The sequence below is a fragment of the Chiroxiphia lanceolata genome, chromosome Z (assembly GCF_009829145.1).
Source record: "Chiroxiphia lanceolata isolate bChiLan1 chromosome Z, bChiLan1.pri, whole genome shotgun sequence".
Taxonomy (NCBI): Eukaryota; Metazoa; Chordata; class Aves; order Passeriformes; family Pipridae; genus Chiroxiphia; species Chiroxiphia lanceolata.
The window spans coordinates 68,691,929-68,715,611 of record NC_045671.1 but is presented as its reverse complement, the minus strand read 5'-3'; the positions used below and the strand labels follow the sequence as shown (position 1 = coordinate 68,715,611).

At 40.0% G+C, this 23,683-nt stretch overlaps 2 protein-coding genes across 2 annotated transcripts in view; one reads left to right on the top strand and one right to left on the bottom strand.

Moving 5' to 3' along the window:
- IDUA (alpha-L-iduronidase) overlaps window positions 1-23,683 on the top strand; it is a 44,987-nt gene that overhangs the window by 4,721 nt on the left and 16,583 nt on the right. The gene's annotated exons all lie outside the window — the stretch shown is intronic.
- SLC26A1 (solute carrier family 26 member 1) lies at window positions 1,084-16,956 on the bottom strand. Its single transcript, XM_032674674.1, is given in 4 exon segments — window positions 1,084-5,984; window positions 7,362-7,989; window positions 7,991-8,010; window positions 14,576-16,956. Coding segments are annotated over 4 exon segments (2,259 nt in total). The 5' UTR covers window positions 14,666-16,956; the 3' UTR covers window positions 1,084-4,463.

Here is a 23,683-nt window from a genome sequence, read left to right as displayed (position 1 = left end):
CTCCTGAGAGATGGCTTGGGTCTTTCAGGTTTCTGTAACCATCAGACTTAGGAAAAATGTGTGAGTACCTTTGAAAAGAAAGTAGCCACATCTACAGTCGGAGCCCAGAATCCCTCCTGGCAGCCTGTCTTAGCTGTGCCATGTGTTGAATTGGGCTTTCCATATGAGGGAAAGGAATGCATCTGTCATGGATTCTGTTCAGCCTTTTTGGGAAGTGAGGCACTGAGTCTTTCAAAGTGGGGTACAATCCTTCACACAATTAGAATTCTAGGAGCATGGAAACTTAGCAGTCAATCAGGAAGTCCCCAGCAAAGCTGTAGTGCCTCAAGGGTAGGATTCTAACCCATTATCCTTGATATTTAGCCCAGCCTTGACAAATGGTAATTAGAAACTTTGCTACTGTTTAGAACCAGGCTTAAAACGCTTCATTTTGCAAAAAAAATGTGCATTTTTCAAAGGCAAGGAGACATTTGAGTTGTGGAAGGACAACCAGTGGAAGGAGAGAGAGCATGGAGTGTGCAGACAAACACTGGAATTGAAAAAAGCAACGGGCAGGAATGCAAGTATGAGAAGGAGAGGTCCAGTCCTGACGCTGAATTTTGTGCATGTGCAATTTTCTTCCTGAACCAGCGGTTTCCAAAAGGATGTAGAGGTTTTGAGTGAGAAACCTCCAGCAGCAGAACTGCGTTATGTCGTGGGGTCAGTGAGTAGAGAAGACTTCCTTCAAGGAATATGAAAATGGGCACTTGACTGAAGAGGAACACTTAGAGAAAACAGAGGACTAGGAGGTACCACCTCTGTGGAGTCCTAACAGATAGAGGCTTTGCTTTTCCTCACAGTTATGCCATCATCAAAAAGGGGTCATAAATGTTTCTCCCGAGAAGCAGATGTGCTCAAATAAAAGACTACCACCTTCCCCTTCTCACTTCCGTAGTGGTCTTTCTCATTATGTCTTCTAATCCCCCAATGCCAAATGCATCCCTTCATTTTTCTAGTACAGGAAGCCCACCTCTTTATCTTTTTCTTTATTCTGAGTTAGCCCATTATTTCACCACCTGTGAAAGGATACCACAAGATAAACTGTTTTCAAAGAACTGCTAGTTTTATTTTCCAGCCAAAAGCACACATTTGTCTCTTGGTCTTGTGGCATAGAAATATTCATGATTATTGGGAAACCTAAGATGTTTTTCAGGGACTGGACAGTTCCCAGGTTGTTAGTTACCAGTGCCAATAAACAGAGCTGTTTTGACACCTAAACCACACATTCTTACCATGCTGCACTAGTCAACAGGACAGTTTGAGCTGAAGATTCCCAACTCTTTGCCCAGCTCTAAGGGACACACACAGTCCACAAGTTAAGAACCCTTTTCTGTTCTTATGTAGCAGTACTAAAATCTGTTTGTTACATGATACATGATAAATCACAAGGCATCACAGTGAACAAAAATACAGTCATTCTATATGAAGCATATAACATTTCCTAAAAGGCATATAACAATCTTTATTTCAACAGTATTAATATTAACATAGTCAGAATTACAAGACCATCCCCAGCTCCTCTGCAAGACACCATACTTAATCTCTGGTAGATTAGGAGAGAAGAGTATCAGCAGTTTTTGTTAATTTTCAGTCTTCATGTCCTTCATCTTGGTATAACACAGTATAGCAAACATAAATGTGCTAGAAAAAGGTTTGCTTTTTAAATTAACTTTTACATACTCCTTAGAAATAATTCAGAGTCTCCCAACATCCCTACAGCATAGCACTGAAGTTGTTTCCCTGCTGTGTGTGACATTGTCCAACACAGCTTGATTGTGAGCCAGTTCTACCAGTAAACCCAAACCAGAAAATTGTTTCTGTGGTTTCTTCTGATCAATAGTTTCTTTCTTTGTAGTAAAAGTCCTAAAGCTTACTCTCTCTTATGTGTAGCCAAGTTTCTTAGCTTAGGTATCCTTTTGTACCATTCCTACAATAAATATGATGAAGAAGAGACTTCTGACTCTTAATTTCTCAACCTGTCTTCATTTTTCTCTGGAGACTGTTGCAAGGATACACCTTCCATTAGAACCTCTTTTTTTTCCTCTTTTAAAATGAGATTACTCTAGAGTTAAGGGTATTTTTTGCATTTTTTTCTTTATGTTCTGGGTTGGTGGATTGATCCATAAAGCTAAAAAATGTCTGGATTGCTAGGATGTTTTATTTGACTTCCAACGACAGCTTGTTTTGGCACAGCAGCCTAAGAGTGTCTGTATTGATACTGTGTGGTATTAACTCCTCATGCTTGCCGCAAGCAGGACCTTAAAAGAGGTATTTCCTGATCAAAGTACGGTTACACAAAGCAATATTTTTTCCTTGGGCTCTGCTCATTTCTTTTTAGAACAGAAAAGCTAGGCATACCAAGTCAGCAGTTTAAATAATAATATAAGTGAATTGTTTGATGACATGAAAATGCTGCCAATGATCAATCCTTTAATCTTGTGACATTTCTGGCAGGTTTTACTGCTCTGGTCTTCTTAACAGTAATGAGTTCATGAAAATGTCAGTATTGAATCAGGTAATACTGTGCTATTCTCAATCCCTGTGAAGACATTTTTTATTTTTTTGAATTTTTTTTTTTATGTTTTGGTAAAGCACTACTTTTCCTTTAACAAAATACTTGTTCTTGAGAGCCAGACAGTGCCTGGGGCACCTGGAGAGCCTCAGTTTGAGTGTTCTTTCCTTCAGAGATCTAAAAAGTTGAAACAAGCAAGTCACATGTTGTGTTGACCTGACTTCTTTTCTTTTTTTAATGTCACAGCAAAGAAATAGCTTCTGCATACTTGGAAGCTCTGTTTCTAGAGCTTCTACGTGGACTCTGTTTCTAGAGTCTGCTAATTGTAAGAGGCATAGCTGTGACAGAATTTCCTTCTGTGCTTGGTGCTGTATGAACCAGCCATGATTAATGAGAGAGACAGGGCAGCTTTCCTACCTTTTGTGCAGGTAATTATAAACTTGAGTGGAGGATATTCTGCCTGTACCATGAGCCAGAACACTGTGTACTAACTGTGTTAAAATCAAAATCCAAAGCTATACTTATTTGTAATAAAAAGAATATGCATATATAACAAAACAACTACCACTGGTAGTATCATACGACATAAAGCACAATGAACAGCAGCTAAGGTAAATTATTATAGAAAGTGACTAGACCTGGAAAACATGGTCTAGTGGACCTCAAATCAAAGACTAATATGATGGGAAGAAAAAAACCCAAAGCAAAACAAACAAAACCCCACAACATCTGTAGTATATACAAACAGTGGTGGAATTTTTCCAACATACGAGGATCCCAAGTTACAAAGCATTGCTCCCTTTACTTGGCCCAGGTATGTTACTTGTAATACTTCATTAGCATTGCATTAGAGAAGACCAGCCAGGCAGTTCTGACTGACCTATCAATCCCCTTGTAGGCAACTCACAGATTTACCTTCCCACCCTACCCTATTTGCTCCTGTTTTTCTTTGAACCCAGGCAGGCATTTGTAGGAAGAAGGTGACGTACTGCATCACAGTTCTGAGGTTTTATGTTTGGTGTTCCTTATGTATCCCTGAATTAGAGTTGCATCTGCCCACCAGAGGCAACTTATTTTTACAGGATGGTGGTACAGCTACCTGGGTAGTTGTGTGACTGGCAGTTAAAGCCATTCGTTTTCCCTAATCCTGTTTATCCTCTTACTAGTTACAAAATCTTGCGTCAAGCATGTTTCTTCCGGCATCATTAGGGGTATCACAGCCTTCAGCAACTAATTACCACAGATTTAAGCTAATAAAACAACCAACTCCAGCAGCAATTTTTGGAAATCGTCGTTTTGAGAGGAACCTGTGATGAATCACAATTTCTTCTCCTGTGGCAGGTTATGCTATTAAGCCTGTGTAATCGAGGAGGAGAGACATGCTACAATATTTTATACATTTTATTTGTGTGCAAACAGTGGGAGTTGTTTAGGAGCACGTCTGGAATGATGGAAGGGGCAGGGCCTTGCAAGCCAGAATTTAAACCATTACATGTCCAGGATGCTGGATTGATTGCATTTTCATGGGAATGGCTTAACCCTCTTAACACAAACCGGTCATTAAACCCCTGGGAGAGCCAGGTGACACTGGGCTGACCACGAGTACAACAGTCTCATGACATACATGTTGGGTCATAAATGATCATGGTACAAGGGACAAGCCAATCCCAAAATTCCTTACTGCACGTCACCTGCATTTTAAAGTGAAGGTGCAGGTGAAAATCTGACCTGTTCCATGCTTGTCCTGGACTGCATCCTCAGTGGCTGTTCTACATGGCATCTGACAAGCAGTGGAGCTCTTCAGGGGAGAATGGCTTGTACACAGCCAATAGTGTGTCTGATAATTTACCTATTGCAAATTGCCCCACTGCATCTGTTGCTTTTGTGGTGAATTGTCAGGGAAGCCATAGGGTTAAACTGAGCAATCTGCTGGAAGCTTTTGGTCTTTTGCAAACAGCACAGCATTATGTATACTGTAGAACAGCATTTCCTGCATACTTCCAAAATCTCTTCCAAAGTAACCTCCTCTTTTCAGAGAGTCTATCACTGAGGGATTGCAGCAAGCCAGGAGAACAGAAATGTTTAAGTTCTTGTAGTCTTTCAGGATTTCCTTTAGGGTATTAACTCCAGTGGTGTCCAAAAATGAGATGGAGGAGCAATCTACAACAAGGGCTTGGAAATCGATTTGCTTAGGAACTAGTTGCAAAGTGGTTTCTCCGATGCCCAGTCCATTAGCAGTTCTGTGATTTCCCTTTTGCAGATGCTGCTTTTCCTTCTTCTCATATTTCTTCCTTCTAGCAGCTTCTAGATTAGGATCTAAGTTGGTCAATCTGTACAGAGACTTTAGGAAGTAGTTTTTATTTGCATAGTAAAGTGGACCCTCAAAACGAAATATTTTGACCTTTGGAACAGTAGTGAGATTTTCATATTCTAAGTCATCCTCATAAAAGCCTGTGTCTTGGATCTGACCAAGCAGGGCTGTCCGTGGCCGCTGTGTCCGAACAACAATGCATAACATGGAGAAAACCATGCCAACCAACAACCCTATTTCTGTGCTGACCAAGGCAGAGGCAGACACAGTAATGACCCAAACAAGCGTGTCCACCTTATTCACGTGGTACCGTGCTGGCACATCTCTGAACTTCCTCAGGGCTCCTCGGAGGCTGACAATAATGATACAAGCCAGGACACACTTCTGCAAGGAGTAGAAGAGAGGTGCCAGGAAGAGCAGCACCAGCAAAACCACCATTGCACTAATTACTCCAGAGACTTGAGTCTGGCAGCCTGTAGATGTTTTGACGAGGGTTTTTGCCAGAGCTGCACTGGTTGCAAAAGAGTGGAAAAAAGAAGGGATGATGTTGCAGAACCCCACAGCAAACATCTCCTGATTGGCTCGGATGGTGTAAGCATATTTCTTTGCACACATTTCGGAAAGGGACACAGTGAAGACAAAACTGACTAGGGCAAGAGGCAAAGCATCTACGGCGACTCGGAGCATTAAGTTGAACTGTGGTACCTCTGGAGGAATAAATCCTGTTGGAATAGCTCCAGAAACACTGGATGCATAGACTTCATTTAACTTCCCGTAGTGTGACACCAGTGTTGCCACAACAATAACTACCAGCTCTGTGGGAAGAGGAAATTTCAGTTTGTGCTTATACCGATCTCCCAGTTCCTTCGCAGTGACCAGCACCACGATACAAATGGCACTTGTGATGACATCACAAAGGTTGGCCTGAGAAATGTTCCGGAAAATGTTAATCCAGGTAATAACAAGCATCCCATGCCCTTGGCTACGTGGAATTTTTATTCCAATCAAATATTTCACTTGAGCTGTTAAAATGGTTAAGGAAGCACCGGTTGCAAAGCCGTCCAGTACTGACTCAGACAGGTACATAGATACAAAACCCAGACGGAAAATCCCCATTAGAACCTGAGGAAACACAGAAAAACAAAAGAAAAAAAATACATGAGCTGTAACTGTTGCTGCAAATAATTAAGCACAGATGGGAGAGAACTAGCTGGAGGCCGATAGCATTTGGCTATTTCAGTCTTAAAACAGGAATTATCCCTTGTTTTTTCCGGTCTGCTTTCAAAACATGTGATTCCCTTTACTGTTGTGGGACCCTACAAACCCGAGAGGTGAATTGAGGAGTTTGAGACAGGGTCAGTCAAACACTGGTCTGACTCCACTGAAGTGGCTTGTCTGAATTTTGTTTGTTATGCAAAAGAGTAGTGGATACAAAATGCTTCTGTTATACCAAAGCAAATTTTCTCTTTTTCTGTCTTAAAGTGAATAAAGTTTTACAGCCTTTGTGCTATAAACAGAACTTGAATGACAACAAGTAAGATCCCTACTTTAGGTGTTGTATTAAACAGCTTTTAATTTTAGCCTGGTGAACAGAAGGGAAAGTGGAGCACAGATAGCCTTTGTGGCATGCCTAAGGTCAGAAGTGGCAGAAGTGCTCACAAACTCTCCCATATCTCAGGATACTGTCCCTAACTAATTCCTTTGCCTCTCTTAGATGGCTTTGAAAATATAGCTTCACAAGGGCATTTTTTTTTCCTCTTAAATGTGATCTGAAATTTCTCAGTAAACAGGGAGATAGCTAGTTCTTTCTTAATTCATATATATATATGTATATATACACACGTATATATACAATTAATAGGTTAAGTATGTTCCTGATGCTTCCTTCTGTGTTCTCTTGATATCCTTGTGATGGGCAGCATGTTGGCAAGTCTTAAAGAGTCCAGCACAGCCATTATCTGAAAAGTAGGCTGGTCAATCTATTTCTCCTCTTGTCCTTTCTGCTTTTGAATTATCTTTGCACAGCAGTTTCGTAGAGCATAGCACCCCCTAGCAAAACACTGAGTCACACATTGTGAACCTGTAGAATGAGTGTGTCTGCACCTTTGTTAAAATATCGAGGGAAACAGAATTACTTCTTCATTGTTGAAGTACACAGTTACCTGGAAATTTCCCTCATGATAAGACCTGTAGTGGGAGTCATGGTCCCATGGAAGCAACAAGGCCAAAAGGCAGTAGAGTATCAAAACAATGTTAATGGTCTTGCAGAAGACTCTTGTTTTGTCTGTGCTTGCTAGTAGCTAAGAAAAGCCACCTGTCTCATGCTTCCTCTGAGTTGCATACAGTTAGTCTTCCTGGAGAAAACAGTCCAAGGTACACATACATTCAAGTGAACTGATACCGTACCTCTCACTGAAAGAGGGTCAAGTCAAAGCTTAGGTCATACAAAGAAGCTTTAGGAACTTCATACCTTGCCCCTGGATGGCAGCAACCACTTACCTGATACACTCCAGCCATGAATGTCAAGGCTGTAGCAATGCCGATAGCGTAGCATTCTTTCCCGCACTCAGCATTTATCCCCGCAATTGTAAGGTTGAAGGCAGTTGTGTTGGACAGACTGTCATTCTGCAGAGAGCCATCACCCAAGGCTGGTGGGGCATCATCATTCAAGTCAAACCCAGCCAAGAGAAGTTCTCGGTCCACAACTTGTCCTACCATTAAGCTTATCAAGCTGAAAATGCCAACTGATACATGACGGGATGTGCCCATTAAGAAATAGATGATGTTGGCGAAGAATGACGTGTAAAGACTATAAATGGGCTTCAGACCTGCCAGCAGTGAGTATGCAATTGCTTGAGGCACCAAAATGATCCCAATCACTAACCCAGACATAATATCCCCCCAAATGTATTCTTTGCACTGGTACTTGGGAAGCCATCGTAGAACAGGAAAGAAATCCATAACAAAGTTCTTCAGCTTCTGTGGGGTGCAGGAGCAGCTCTTTCTCAGCTTAGCTAGCATGACTTGTTTCCTATTAATCTTCACATGTGTCTTTCTTTCCATGATAAAGAAGGAAGAGGTGCTGTTTTCCATTCTGGTAGCCTCGAGTTGTCTTTCCATTGTCCCAGTTTACTTCATTTACGTGTTCCTGCAATGTGAAGAAATCATCTGTTAGGTTGCAATTCATCAAGTTTTTTTTTAGCACAGATGCTTTATTGCTAACACTCTGCCACCTGATTTTGCTTTTAAGGAAGCATCATCCCAAGAAGCACACTGTCATAGGGCTACAGTGGCATATAACACTAAGAAATAAATCTGCAGATTGAGCCCTTTCTTGCAGACATTAAAGAGTACATTCAGTTTAATCCAGTTTGTTTTACCAAGGAAAAATGGGGTTAAATTAGTAATGTCTTTGTTCAGCAAAGATTTCCATCGTCTCTCCCAAGTGTTCCATCACGAAGATCTCTGTGAGCAGAGGCAGCAATTTATGGTGTGAAATAAATGTGCTAGTGAGGTAGGTTATAGTCTTGCTGATAGTGAGTGCATCTTGTAGTCACCGATTTGTAACTCACATGTGGTATAATGATCTGCCACTGCAGCTGTCGTCAATGCACAGGAGAAAAATGTTGCTAGTAGAACCTGTAAAGCAGAGCTTTCTGAAGAGCAACAGTTTAGTCTTGTGCAAAAATTTGTACACAAGCCATTGATGGACTCCTTGTAGTTGCTGCTTAACACCAGCTTGTTGAATTGTAGATTGGTTTGATGTGCAGTTTCTGTTACTCAGCATCTCCTCACAAATATCACTTTGGCAACATATGGACCATGCACCATGATGGAATGTGTTACTGTTGCAGAGGAGCACTGCATGTTAGTGTTTTCAAGTTTAAACACATAGTTACCCTAGTTTTGCTCTCTGGAAATAAGGTGTAACAAATAATTCTGTGTACAGCAGAACAAAACCGGCAGTGTTTCCTATAATTCTGCGTGTTAGTTTTCCAATACGCAATGAATAGGAATATCTACATTCCCCACATGGTGGTACTCTTGGTGTCTCTTGCCTCAGTGGACAGAATCTTTTCTCCAAACTCAACCTCTGCATGTTTACTCAATTGTCAGATTAGGTTGAAATTAGCTTAGTGCATTCATAAATCATTTTGGGGGTAGGTTCGGGACACGACTGAGAGGCAAAAGATGCAAGTGCCCTAACTTACACAGCTAAAAAGGTAAAAATAGGAGCAGACAGGAGGAAAATATCAAACAGACTATGCCAGGTGGCAGATCTTATCTTCCGGTTTTTGGTGGAAAGAAAGAACCGACTTCCAAGAGTGGATGACTGTACATGAGCAGCGAGATAAGGAATGACTCATTGACCTAAATGCAGATAATATGTGCTGGTACAATAGTATGCGGAATGTCTAGGAAAGCAGACCTTCTCCAAGCCCAGCCTCTCCCAGGGTCATAAACAGACAGGATCCCTGCAGCAGAGCTTTTTGGTGCCAGGAGTGACATTGCAATAATGTCAAAGCTTGTCTTCACTTACAAAGAAAACCTGTTTCTTTCCTCTTTCAATATCCAGAGGCAGAAGCCGTACCCATCGGTTTCCTAAAACCTGAAGTACACTCACTGGCACAGTACTCTGTTGGTATATTTTAATGAATTTAACAGTTAATAGTAAGTTTAGACTCTAGTGACAGAAGACATCATTGTCTGTGTAAATTTAATATATTTTTGTTTTGTTGTTAAGAAGAGTGTTTTGATATGTTAATGTTTGGTATCACCCAGTTAAAGCGTAGAATTCAAAGCTGAGAAAAAGCAAAGGGTTTGCAAGTCCAACTGGAAGGGTAATTGATAAGCAAAAGAATAGATTGTCAACAGCCTGTAAGCCTTCTATCTTGAGCAGTCCAAATAGAGAGTGGTGTATTAGAAAGCCTTTTGTCTATCCTGCTTAGAAATTTTTTTCAAGATTTTAATAATTACATTTTACCAGCAAATTGGGAATAATAGGAAGATAATTATCTGTAACTAGTGCAGAAATTTGAAACAAGTTCCCAGGTATTATTGTAAATGATACAGTGTGATTTATAAGGCCATGCAAAATTTCATCACAACTTGAAGCAGGATGTTTTGGTGTTATAGATAGATAGCTGATTTATAATTTGATAAAAGGCAGAAAAGAGGTTCTTGTTAGAGACTCGTGGACTGAGTGTCCGAGTTGAAAAGTAGTTTAGATATGTTTTAAAAAATCAGTAGATTTCTGTCCATCCCAATTACATAAAACCATTTTTAGCTCCCATTGTATAAATTCCTTTGTGTTTTTAAGTAAGGTTTATTTCTATCATAAGGAAACATTAATTATAATTTAGTGTAATTATTTAGAAATATCAAAATCTATTTTTTTATCAGTGCCAAGTTTACTTTAGACCCTAATGTACTGCATGGTTATGCTAGGACATATCCTAGCATATTCTTGTCCTGCTTGACAGGAAATGGGTTGGATCTAGTCTTTATTAGAATGCAAATTTGAGAGAAAACATAGAATAAGTTACAACAGCAAGAGAAGAACTTAAAAGCATATGAATAAAGTTTACCAAACACAGAATGCTAGCAAGTGTAATAAAGACTCTCATTTTTAAGATGCAAAAACCCAATACTTCCTGTCTTACCTAAATTAGTTTGGAGAATGAGAGGCTTGTGTGTGAGGACAGCAAGTCCTTATTCAAATGCCTTTCACTTCTTACAGCCAAATGAAGTCAGAGAGCCAAGAAATAAGTACTGTGCCCTTCCTTGCTTTACAAACTTAAAAGCTAGTGGGCAGTTCAATATCCAACGAGTGTTTTTTATAGGCTACATAAAGAAGATTACATCAGCTTCTGTACACAAGGCTCACATATTTAATTGCACAGTTCCTGTCTGCCTCTCTCTAAACTCATACAATTTACCTGGGAGTAATTTGGTGTTTACAAAAAAAACCCATTGAAATTCACACATGTGTATTGTTTCTGCAGCTTCCTGAGGGATGGTAGTGATTTTTAATACATAAGATTATTGGAATATAATTTCTATGGATGTCTATTAAGAGATCTTGTTTATGAATGATAATTTAGTAATATATCTTAGCTATGCTGCCTTACTTATACTGCTACTTACAGTAGCTTTTGACAAAACACCACTAACCAAAAGAAAAAACCCAAACTCGAAACCTAGTGCAATAAAACATGTATCTTTTGCGTTCAGGCTGACAGGAGGTCATTTTCTTCAACTCTTTTTTCTCCTGAAAGGAAGGCTTTCCTTCCTGTAAATAGTTGTTTATTGTGCTATATATTCTTTAAGACTCCATGCCAAATGAATATGGTAGCTGTAAAACACTCAGCTCTAAACCTAGGTTGGCTTCCAGAAACTGTTAATATTTAAAGTTTCTTTGTTGCTTTTAGAACATAGTAAAGTCACACCAAATAATGGGAGGGACATTGTTATCAGCAACCCATTTTTCAGCTGTGTAACCCAAGGCCATGATGCCTGTAGCTCAGTAATAACTTAGTTGCTTCACCTAAAGGAAGTGAGATTCCACCTTAGCTGCCTGCCCTGTGCATCTGTGCAATTTAGCAGAGCTAAATTATTGCTGCCATCTCCAAAGACAGAGTGATGGAGAGGAGATCTGTTTGCTCCTGTGCACGTGAGTAAACTCCAGCTTTCTGATTTTAGCACTGAGATACAACACCAGCCTTCCAAAGTGGTAATACTTGAGCAATATGCAGGAGCCCTAGGGGTGTCAGTAGATGGATTCCTTTACTGGATCACCAAACTGACCCATTTTCAGCTTAGGCTATACTAGGTGGTTCATAAGAAAGGGGCAACCTCTATTTCAGTCTCACTTGCCCCCTCCAGAGCTTCACAGAACGTAATGTTTGCATTTTATGCAAGAGAAGTCTTCCCGTTGCTTGCTGAAAGAGCTGTTCTTAGCAGGGATGTGCAGGTGAAGCAGCATATAGCATAGAACGCCTCAGTTCATTGCGTCTGACTTTGGTGTTGGAACATCGTGAACTGCTCAAAGCGAGTGAAAGCTTACTTGTGTGCACATTCATGTACAGGTACAACATCCATACAGTTGCAACGAAAATAGTATTGGTTATTTTTGTTTGTATTTCAACGTTTGGAGTCTTCACAATTGAGGTTTTTTCAAGTTTCCCTTGACCATATGAGCAAAAACAATCAAGCAGAACCGAGGTCTGAACCACTCGTTCTTTTAGGTTAAATGCACTGACTTTATCTTGTGAAAAAGAGAAACAAAGCCAAGAACCATTCAAGCCAGACAAACTGCCAGCTTTCCAGCTGGCTTTAGTCCCACCTTTCTGCCTGTCTTTTCACCAGTGACCTGACCAAATCTCTCTGCAGGGGAAGAAACATTCATCACAGTATGTTCTGTGGGATTTCTCTTTGCAAGCAGTTTCTGCTGGTACATAAAAACTGTTTTGACTGGATGAGTTGTTCTTTGTGAAACAGCACAACCCGAAAAAACTTTATTCTTTTGCATCCTTTTGTCTCCCCAACCTGTTTGTCCACCAGAAAATCCGAAGCTGTATCTCTAGAAAGTCCAAGAGGGAATAAACTGAGCTGGGATGAGCCTGGCTCTTTATGCTAAGGAGATCTCTTAAATGCTGTATGTGGGACAGAAGTCAGACAGTATCACAACTGTATACTAGAATTGCTCACTCTTGCTAAAACAGTGATTCCAAGTGTAAGTGGAATAAAGTCCTTTAAAGAGTTCGAGCCAAGTGATGCTTACAGTTTCCTTCATGTTTGAACTATGAAAAATCAGCTTCAAACTAATGTGGTTAGAGCAGGTTTTGTATTTATAAACTGAAGTTTAATTGTATTTTTGTTTCATAAATTACAGAAAAAATATAAGACACATCAGTTTAGTTAAATATTTGCTTGAAAACACTTGTAGTTGTTGAGTTAAACTGTTCATGTTTCTTATCAGAAACATTTTCTGTCTGTAAGAAACCTTTCTTGGTCTCTAATGGCTGTTATTACCCTACTTTTCTGGTTTTGAGCATTGACAAAATTTTGAAAAAAATCCATGGTTAGCCGCACTTATGGTGCATAGATTCAATATACAGAGCTGTGTTATGCTTGCAAACCACATTTTTTTTCAGAGGAAGATACCTGGAAACTCTGCCCCTGTGCACTTTGACCCTTTATGGTGGCATAAAAACCTGAGCCAGCAGTTGGTGCTTTGGACATATTTGAACAGATGCAGGGAGGACATTTAGCTTGTGGGACCTGACTAATCTGAAATAAAATCCCCTGAGTTGCATATAAAATAATACAATACTTCTTTAGCACCTACTACTTTGATTTATTAATCTGTTTTTGTTCTGCATGATTCCTTAGAAATGTCAACATAACCTTTAAGTTTTAGAAGTGATCAAGTGCTAAAACAAAGCACTTTTAGACTAATCCAAAAGTGAAAGAGGAAAAAGCGTTACAGCTTAGTGGTCTTGAGGAGTTAGGAAAGCCAGAACAACTCCTCTGCAAATTAAAACTGCTATACTAAGGGGAGATTTGTTCTGAGAGTCAAGCGGTCTTTTAGATTTGTGTATTTCTAATTAAAATCTCCAGTTCCCAACTTTTAATTCCAATTAGAAATTGGTTTGGGATTTGCCAGACAGATTAAGCTTTTTTTTAAAATGCTTGCATTCACTGGCAGCTGAGATTCAGTTCTTATTTTCCCAAGGATTCTCAGTTCATTATACCAGTGAGTAAGATAGCAGCCACCGATGTGTAATAACCCCACAGCTGATGAGCAGGCTACAGTGGAACTCACACAGTCAGCCAGCACCTGTTGTTAAGGCTGACCCATCAGACCATCTTTGGGAATGATCATACCTTGCCAAATAAGTGATCAGGTAGTTTCATTGGTTCTCCAGAGACTCGTTTTGTTCAAGGATTCCAAAACCTGCTGGTCAAAATATTGACATGCAGTTGAGGGCAAGACAACATTATTCTTCTGGGGAGTCCTAGGACATGACCACTAAAAGAACACTTTCTGTGGAATCAAAAAACATTCCTAAAAATCGGACTTCTTGCTTTTGGAAAGGCAGCTGTTCCAAAGAGAAAGTCTGTTGTTTTTTTTTAAAATCTTTCAAGACAGCTTTTCAAGACCTTGGTTGTCATTCACAAAGTTAAATACTAAGCTCTATTTTGTGCCCTCTGGTTTTGCTGGACATTGTTTAGCCATATTAGGATGTTGCAGAGAACACTAAATTGATATACCATTCTCATGTTTATTCCTTTTACCTCCCCTGGCGTCTTAGGGTTACTACATGCAATGAGGACAATATTTTGGAAATCGTCTTTCATACTTAATCACTAAGAAAATTCTCACTTTTAGTATTTTGAGAAGCAAATAAGCCTCATACATGCCATTTTCTTGAATATAAGTAAAAACTAGACAAGTGGCCGGTCTTGAACTCTTAGACCAGGGTTGCAGGAAAGATGACTGCCATACCATTTTCAGCTGACTGCATGTTTTACAAACTTTTTCCCAATATCTACCGTATAAGCAATATTTATGAATAGCAATGTAATGACAAAAAAACCAACACCAGTGCGCAAAATAAGTGAAAAGAGGCAGTTTCACACCTTTGAAAACAGGCAAAGAACAAATAAACCTGAGTTCAGAGGTGTGGGAAGGGAGACAAGTCTCTTACCTGGATAGCTTTTTGACAGGAGTGTATCACCTCTGTTTTTGCACATTGGAATGAATGAAAGTCTTCAGTCAGGCATTGCTCTATTTGCATAAAGGATAATTATTAGCTAAATACTCCTCAAGGTAAGAATGGGTAGTTATGGAATCTTGAGCTTGCTGCTTGGTAGTGTGTTGTCACTTGTATTACTCTGTAAACTTGTATATATATGTAGCACTAGCTGAGGATTTGAGTTTAAATAATGTGTAAGATTATTAATTAACTAACACTCATCCAAAAATTATGCTGAGTTCAGGCTAACACATCTCTGACCTTTGAAGCTACTTCTCATCTGAGATTTGATTTGGTTTATGCATCCACGTGTAGCATTAGTTTTTGATTTTACGTATTCGAGGTGTATGAAGAGAACTGCAGTCTTACTTGAGTGCACTTTGCAGGCTGGAATTAAGTACTGTTCTGCTCAGTGCGTAGAATGGGACTGCTGGAGGTCAGAGTTCCATTCCTGCATGTCAGCGCATTCAGATCACAAGATCTGTTGCTTCTGTAAAAATGCAGACAGATCAGAGGACAAAGATTGACTTTCCGTTCATTCTTGTGAGGTATATAAATGACCAAGTCCTGTCTCAGTTACCTTGGCTCTTTGGATAGGTGCAGACTATCCAAATGACAAATAAACATCCATCTCCTCCTCTCAACAAAAGTGATATGTAATGTTTAATGATTACTAAGCAGTGCAGATTAACAGGTTGGGCACAAGGCCACAACTCACAGAAATGTACTACAAGCTAAGATGTGAGAACACATGCATGTCTTTCAGCCAAGGAAGAAAACGAGCATGCATGCTATAAGAATCTGAGATGGGAGTTGCAAGGCCTAAAAAACATTGCGTTACTGGCTTGCAGTGGGTTGCAGTGCACAGACATGATTACAGAAGGCCAGATTCCAACACTGTCTTTTATCCCAGTGCAGAAAGTTGTTTTCTGCTCTCTAAAAACAAAAAGGAAACATAAAAATGATGGAAATGAAAAGTCAAAACACATAGAAGAGAGGAATAGAAAGGGAAGCACATCTCACCTCTTTGATGTTAAATTTGTCATGGCTTCTTAAAACTGCTGGCTGTTACCAGGAACTCAAACTTGGTGACAGTAGTTGTGACATTCTAATACCAAAATCTTAAGAAGGTAATTCCAATCTTAGTAAAACCTTGTTTCATGCCTTCTTATAGAAAGCCTTTCAAGCAGTCCTGTCCCTTTGCTATTGCTAAGGTAGCTCTTAATAAAAGGGGGAAGCAGTAGTACACTTAATCTGCATAATGAATTTTGCACACTGGTCACCAAGATAGTGTGTTTCTTTGGTCTTGTGCACTACAGGATGGAAAATGTCTCCACTGACATTCTTCTGTTACTTTCATTTCAGCCTTATGGTATTTCTTATTAAAGAAGACTTAAACTCAAGTGTCTCATATTTGTCCTTTCATCCATTTTACTGCCTAATTCCTAGAATCAAGACTTATCTTCTCTAATAACCTCTTATAATGTGCATGCCATTTGCTTCAGTGCCAAAATAAGCTTGCCCACTCCGTTCTCCTTTGTGTTTCCAATATTTGGAAAGTCTGCAATTTCTGGTATTTGCAATGCTGGAATTTGCAGAATAATTGGGTTTTCCCCCATGTAACAATTCTGAGACCTCTCTACATTTCTCCAACAGCACTTTTCCCAATATCAGGCTCCTGAGAGAGAGGAGGATATTATGATATCATTATCACTTGACTCCTACCATATAGAGTTGGTTGTAACTTTGTTTTGCCTCAGGTTACCCTAAAAGTAACACTTTCTGAAAATCTAAAAGAAAGAAATTTCAAATTATAATTTTGAAATATGTGAACATTCTTTAGGCACAGCACCATAAAAGTCAGGCTAAATATCTCTGGACAGGACAGTTCTGCCTAGGGAAAAAAAAATTACTATGTGAAACAATCTCTCACTCTACCCCTAAGAGTTGTGAAAATAATATAGTTTTGAAGAAATTACATTTTATGATGAACAAACTTTACTTAACATACAGAAGTACTGACAGCAGAACGTTCATCAGTGAATTATGGAGATGGGAGCTCACACTCCATTGCATAAAGTCATTCATCAAGGCTTCAGTCCAGCACTAATTCTGAGTGGGCTGGTCCTGGCATCCTGGTTGAATTCCACTGACACTAACGAGAAAGGACTAAGTTCTAAAAGTACTGTCTTTCCATATCTGATGCTCCAGTGTGCAACAACGGTAATTGGCCAAAATAACCAAAAGACATATTGCAATGAAACACCTATCTCTAACAATAGGAACTGTGTTAGAAAAATGATAACCACTGGCTGGTAATTGCGAGTTTGCAGATGATTTTCCTTTGTGTGACTTACTATTTATCCTTATGAACAGATGCACAATCTTAACTGGATTAAGAACTGCAAAAGATTAAAAGCAAAATCAAACAGAGGTATTTATGAAAGAAATATTAGAAAGAGATTAAATATATTTGTTGACACACTTAACTGAGGATTTTAGATTATTTCAGAAAAATTTATGACATTACTACATACAATTCATATCAGGTAACCTAATTATGTACTTTAAAAAATAATGCTAAATTAGTCACATAGGGAAGGTTAATCTTAGAACAATAAAATTGTAGTTAAAATTGTTTGTTTGCTGGCCACCAATAACATCAAATCTTCAAAAGTGTATAGTCTAAATGTAGTAGCCTTGTTCTTCCTTCTGTGCACGTCTGAAGTTCATAAATTCTGTGAATTAAAAATCTTAAACCTAATGCCTGCATTATTTAAAATGCCCTCAAGCCTCAATTAGTCTGTAATTTACCTTGATATCGTATTGACCAGGTGTGTGCTTAAAAAACATTCATTTGGTTGCTATTTAATAGGAAAGATGGGCACACTGAAATTAATCATCCACTCTTTTTAAATCCTGTATGCACTCCACCTAACATTCCTTCTCTACCTGTGGCAAGTGTCCAGTGCAGCTTGAAATGATGTATATGTGGGGAAAGACATATTACTGTTTTTTTTTAAAATGAAAAAAATCTTAGGTAGTCTCTGCTGCAGGAGAAACTCTGAGATCTGCGAAGTTCAGTGCCCATTTATGTATTCAAAACTGAGTAAAATAAAATCTCCTTCACTGTGCATCCCTCTGTCTGTTTCCCACCACAAACACAGAACCAATGGATTAGCACTTACCAAAGGCACAGAATAGCTGCCGTAGTTCCACAACAGTTTTTCTGTCAGCACTCAGTAGCACAGTACCTCAGGAGCACAGCTTTCTAGAAGAGTAGATTAGAAATTGTATCATGATCCAGTCTGGGTCTTTCCAATTCGTTATCAGTCCAATGGTGTTTACAGTGAGATAACATAAATAAATAGTAGTACTGGAGAAATCTTTGTCCTGTAGTGGGTAATCACAGGTAAAAGATAAAGTTTTAATCATTATACATAACAGGCGCTACTGGTAGTCTCTGACTTCTTACTCACCTCTACTATTCGGCTTTAATAAAACCGGTTGTACCATGTGGACCTCAAATAGAAATGCAGTTTCATGAATTTTGAATGCTTACTTCAGTTGGCTGAAAAATTACTCCAATGTGTTAAATGAGATTAGGGTAGGTGGTGCTTAGAACTGTCCTTAGACTCAGTTGTCCATGATCGTGAATTAAGTCCTTTGAAAAAGGATTTTTATTAAAATAAATCATGGAGGGGGCTTTGCTAACAAATCTTACATTTAGGAAGACTTTACATGCCATCAACTGACATTGAGTGTAAAATGTCTGACTTCTTCTGCCTCATAAACAAAACTGCCAGTTGTTTCATCCCTAAACAGCCAGAACTGTGGAACCGAAGCTTGCATAATGATGAGTATGAACATTGCTACTCATATTTGTAAGTCTTAGAGGCAAATTTAATGTAGCAAGGATAGTCTCTCTTTACAGAAAATAAGGATGTGATCATGAAGGAGTCATAATAACAGAAGCATGAAATGAAAACAGTTAAGTCAAGTATGTACCCCGGAGGCTCATTACTGGAGGTGCAGTAGTAGGCTGTGTGCTTGAATTAGAATGCTGCATGTGTACAGAGAATAGTTCTGCTGCTGCTTGGAAAGAAAAGTCCACTGCCTGCTTTCCCAGGCAGTGCCAAAAGGAATTATGTGCTTGAAGCAAGCTAGTTTTAGTGTTTGATCAAAATTTCTCTTCCTTGTGTGTCTGAAAAGTCACCCTTCAATCTTAGTTATAGATTTAGTTACCCTTCTTTTCAAAACTTTTGCATATAGATGACATTATTTGGAGTTCCATCATCAAGAACAACATAAAACCACAATGAATATTTTACTTGTAGCCAATTTATGCTGAAGGAAATTGTTTTCATACATCAAATTTCAGCAGAAAGGTGTCCTCTAGCAGCCCAGCTCACGTACCATGACAGAACCTTTCTTTCAGTCGCTTGCAGAACCTTTAAATTTGTAGTGAAGAAGCAGCCAAAAAGTATTTTCTGCTTCTGGATTCATCTTACCATTATTTATTAGTTCCCTTTACAAAAGAATGTGAACATAACATCTCAACAAGGGATGACAGGGTGTCACAACACTCTGAATTGTCCATGCCTAGCTGATCTGATTGGCTATGCTCGCACACCTAGAGAGGCCAGATATTAAAATAGCTTATGCCTTTGCCTAAACTGCTTCTGTAGCCTGTTTCCTCTTTTACCTCTTGAATTTGTTTTAAAGGAGGAGGAGGATGGTATAAGGGGGAGAAGAGATGCAACATTTTCCGAGGCTAACTCACCTCAGCACAGGAAGCTGTTGGTGCTTTGTCTGCCTCTCTCTCTCTCTCTTTCCCCCACACACAGCACGTTCATTGCTGAAAGAAGGACTATGCTCACAAAAGCAGGCTGGGTAAGAAATGGAAAATGATAGGCTGTGATTAGCATCGGCTTGAAAACATCCATTGTTTGCTCACACTGCTGTGCCTGTGAATTTTAGCCAGATCACAGCAAGGATTTTGTGAGTTGCTTTGAAAGGTGAAGCTCAAATAATGCTGATTTCAAAGAGGAAAGAAGCTTATTAAGATGCTGTATAAATCAAAGTCAATTCTATTTTTATGTTTTTAAAAAAATAAAAAGATTCAGCTGGATGCGCAGCCTCCTGGCTGGCCTATAGAAGAGGCAGTGATTTCCAGTAAATAACAGACATTCTCCATTTTTGAAGCCAGTTCGTTCCTAAACCACAAAGATTCATGCCCGTCCTTCTTTTTGCGCATGTACCGCGCCGACCGGTCGTGTGGATGGATTAACTGTGACAAGCTGTGACATCAGCAAGGGCTGGGTGTTGCCTGGCTGTGTGGTTTTGTAATGCATCCTCCCATTGCTGCTGGGCTGACTCATTGACGTTATAGGGTGAGTGAATTACGGGTAGTGTGAGCCAGCACAGACCGAAGTCTTCGGCGTTGCACTTCCGTGCAGAAGCTGTGCCGTAATCGTAAAGCAAGCAGATTTTCAGTCCCTGCTTACACAAATGTTATAGCTGAGGAGCAAATGCAGGAAAATATTAAAGCTAATAAATGAACACAGAAGTGTTAAAATATGCCCATTCTTTAGTGTGAGTGCAGTAACTAGTCTTTGGCCTTTGAAAAAGCCTCTGAATTAGGTTTTTGGTTGGCAAAGCGTGTGTAAAAAGCACAGGCTGTGTTTTGCCTGGGGACCACCGGGGAGGAAGAATCAGTCTTCATCGGCCTGCAAAAGTTCAAGTGATCATGGTTATTTTGGGATGTGAGGATTTCATGGACAGGAGCAGATTTACTTTACCTGATCATAGGAAACAAGAGTGAGTGGAGCAAGAATATGGTAGAAGTAGCTTTAGTGTGAATGTGTACTATATTGTTAGTTTCCACTCAATTCCGAAGGGGAAAGTGTTTTTTATTAATAATCCAGGAGCTTACTGATTTCTTAGTTATTTATTAATGATCTTGTACTTAAACCTGAAATACCAGACAAGTAGGATTTTTGGTTGACATTGAGGAATCCTGGTGAGAACTGCCAAGAATTCAGCCTCTGGAAAGGTGAATGCTAGTAAGGGCTATTCTGCCCTCCATATACTCCACATTTCCATAGTGCTCACAGTCCCTTAGGAATCTTCTTTTAAGGTTCAGAGCTTTTTGAAGTACTCAGCAGAACAAGAAGCTTATGTAGACAATTGGAGGGTTTGGAGCAAACAAGGTCTTTTTAACAGCATGGACTTTAAACTGGCTTCATTTCATTACTCATAGCTGCCAAAAAACCCCAAGGAGGTAGGATCCTTTTGTGTTATAAGAGTTACTTGGAGGACAACAAGTTGCCGTCTTGGAAAAAATAAACTTGCTGACATTTTCTGTCCAGAGGTTTTGACCTTCATCTTGTAGATGCTGATGTGCTTCCCTATCCATTCAACAGCCTATTCTCCTGGCTAAAAAATGAGATGGGTACTTCTGAAGACGGTTCCTTCTGGAGAACTTAGGAGCAGCAAGAATTTGAACTGACATACATAATTATTGTTGTAGGAACATTTGGGAAGTTTATTGTTGTTTGTTTCCAGTGGGCATCTTGGCTTTGGAGCTTCTCTCTAGCTTAGGTGAGCACTTGTGCCTGTTCTGGATTCTAGAAAGGTGGTAAGCAAATCCTTGGGACACTGTGTCCAAGGATGCTGCCAATAGTAGTCACTTACTGCAAGAACTTCATTTAGTCTTGAGAGGGGGAATTAAATTGTCATGCATATTTACACTCAACAAAACAACAGTGACTGTGTTACCATTGGTCCACATCCTGGACCTGGACACCATGGACAAGAGAGTGTATGTTTGCAGGAACCCCCTTACAGGGGCGGACAAAGGTGGTCTAAGCATCTCTGTTGAATGAATGTATGTAATATGATCACTATCTCAGACACCCTAGCAGGGTAGTATTTTAGGCTGCACTTTCACTACTCTAAGACTGTAACACAGAAAACCTTCTGTGGAGCAGGGTCTTTTTTAAGCCACTTTTTTAGGTTGCTCCCTCATGGAGTCCACCTTCCAAGTCTGAGGTTTGGCCGATAGCCTGCTGAAAAATTTTACCTACTCTGCAGGTATCAGTTGCACCTCTCCCCTGCCAACACCTTGTGCCAGTTTTTCTGTCTATATTTCTTGGCTACGTTTGCAACTAGGCCATCAGTCTTTCCAAGCAGAAGCTCCCAAAAGAGGATGTAAGGAATCTCTGTTGCTGTGGGAGTAGTGTTAGCCAGCCACTATGGCCTGTCTACCAGAAGAGAGGCTGTTCTCAAACAGTGTTGAAAGCAAGCTAGATTATGTTAGCTTTTGATGTGCATGGTAACTGTGTTCACCAGAAATACAAAAAGGAGACCACACCAGCTGAGTGAGATTGTCAGGATGAGAAAGGTACTACTGCAATATATAGCTCTTTCCTGATCAGTTCAATCCTAGGCTGTCTTCAACAGAACAGCTCTGTTGAGAGTAACCCTACATGTTACCTTTCAGTTCCTAAACAGGCTGTGATCTACTGACAGGGGTCAGCCACAGGCTTCAATCCCAGGAAATTTTGTTCAGTACATTATAATAAAGGTATAATATATTTAAAAGTTAGCCTGACATTATCAGAGATTCAGTACTTGACTGAAGATCACCTGGAATGGAAACACTCCCTGCCTGTGTTTTTCTTGCTCTCTTCTCTGTAGATAAGATATTTGGTTCAATGTCTGTGTGTGCACTTGTTTTCCAGGGCATGCAACTCTACCTCTGGACAGGATGAATCCAGGGTAAAAGAGAATCAGCAGATGCTGGGTACAGGGGGGGAGTTGTAGCTGTAGGCTAAGGAGTAATATCCACAGCTGTGCTAACTGGAGCAGATCTGGCTGCTGTGGAAGGTGTTGACAGCTAAAGATAGCTTACCCCTGCCCTCCCAAGAAATTAAGTTTGTGAATGGGAATAGGCTGAAAGTGGCATGTGTAAGAAGCACAACATGATTATCTTACAACAGTTTGGCATGGCAAACTATGCCTCTGAAAAGAAAATACTGGCAAAACCGTACTGCAGTAATAGGAGGCAATGAAAAGCTGTTAACTTGGGCCTGTAGCCTTTGATTCAGCAAGGATTGCCCACAAAGCAAGCCTTTCCAAGGAAGAGAGAAAAAGATTTTGTGACAACCAGTGGACAGCACTCTGTACTCATCTCTGCTCTTCGTATTCACACCATCATTGTTGCTCCCAAGAGGCAGCACATACAAATGTGTCTGGAACTGAGACCGTGACAAGGACTGGGAAGACACCTCACCAGCAGGCAGGAGTATCTGGAGTTTAGCAGCCTCAGACCTGGTGCTTATGAGAGCATTGGTGCCAGGATGCCAATAAGTGTGCTTTAGTGTCGTTTGTAATGACTGATGATGAAAAAGGCCCATCTGTCAAGTCTCACAGAAAAATCCCAAATAAGGAACAGTTGAAAGCCAGCCATAGACAGGACACTGTTTTCTGCTTCACATCCAAAAAACCCAACAGCAAACAATGAACAATCCCAATCTGAAAGGCACTCAAATGAAATTACAGGTACATAGCCTTCTGTGTGTTTGTAAATGAAGACAGTGATGTCTAGAAACCATAACGTAAGGACAGAGAGGTTGGAAGAGGAGCAGGCAAAAAAAGACTCTAAAAATCTGTGAGCTTGCAACCAAGGGCCCTTTGGTATGCGATGGTGCACCAGCAGGTTACAGAATCACAGAATATGCTGAGTTGAAAGGGACCCACAGGGATCATTGAGTCCAACCCTTAGCCCTGCACAGGACCATCCCTGACAGTCACATGGCATGACAACGTCAAATGAATTTACCCTGGGTCAGGGATCTGCCTTGTCACATGCCTCTAACAGTTTTGATCTGGTCTTCAGTGTTCTAAAATTGTCTTTAGATCGCTCCTGGTAACAGCCTGAAGTTGAGCCAAGCTGTGCCCCAAGTGCAACAGTCAGCATGGCTTCCAGCCGCTGGCAGGGAAATTCTAGCAATACTATATATGTTATAAAAAACCCATCCGTCTCACATCAGAAAT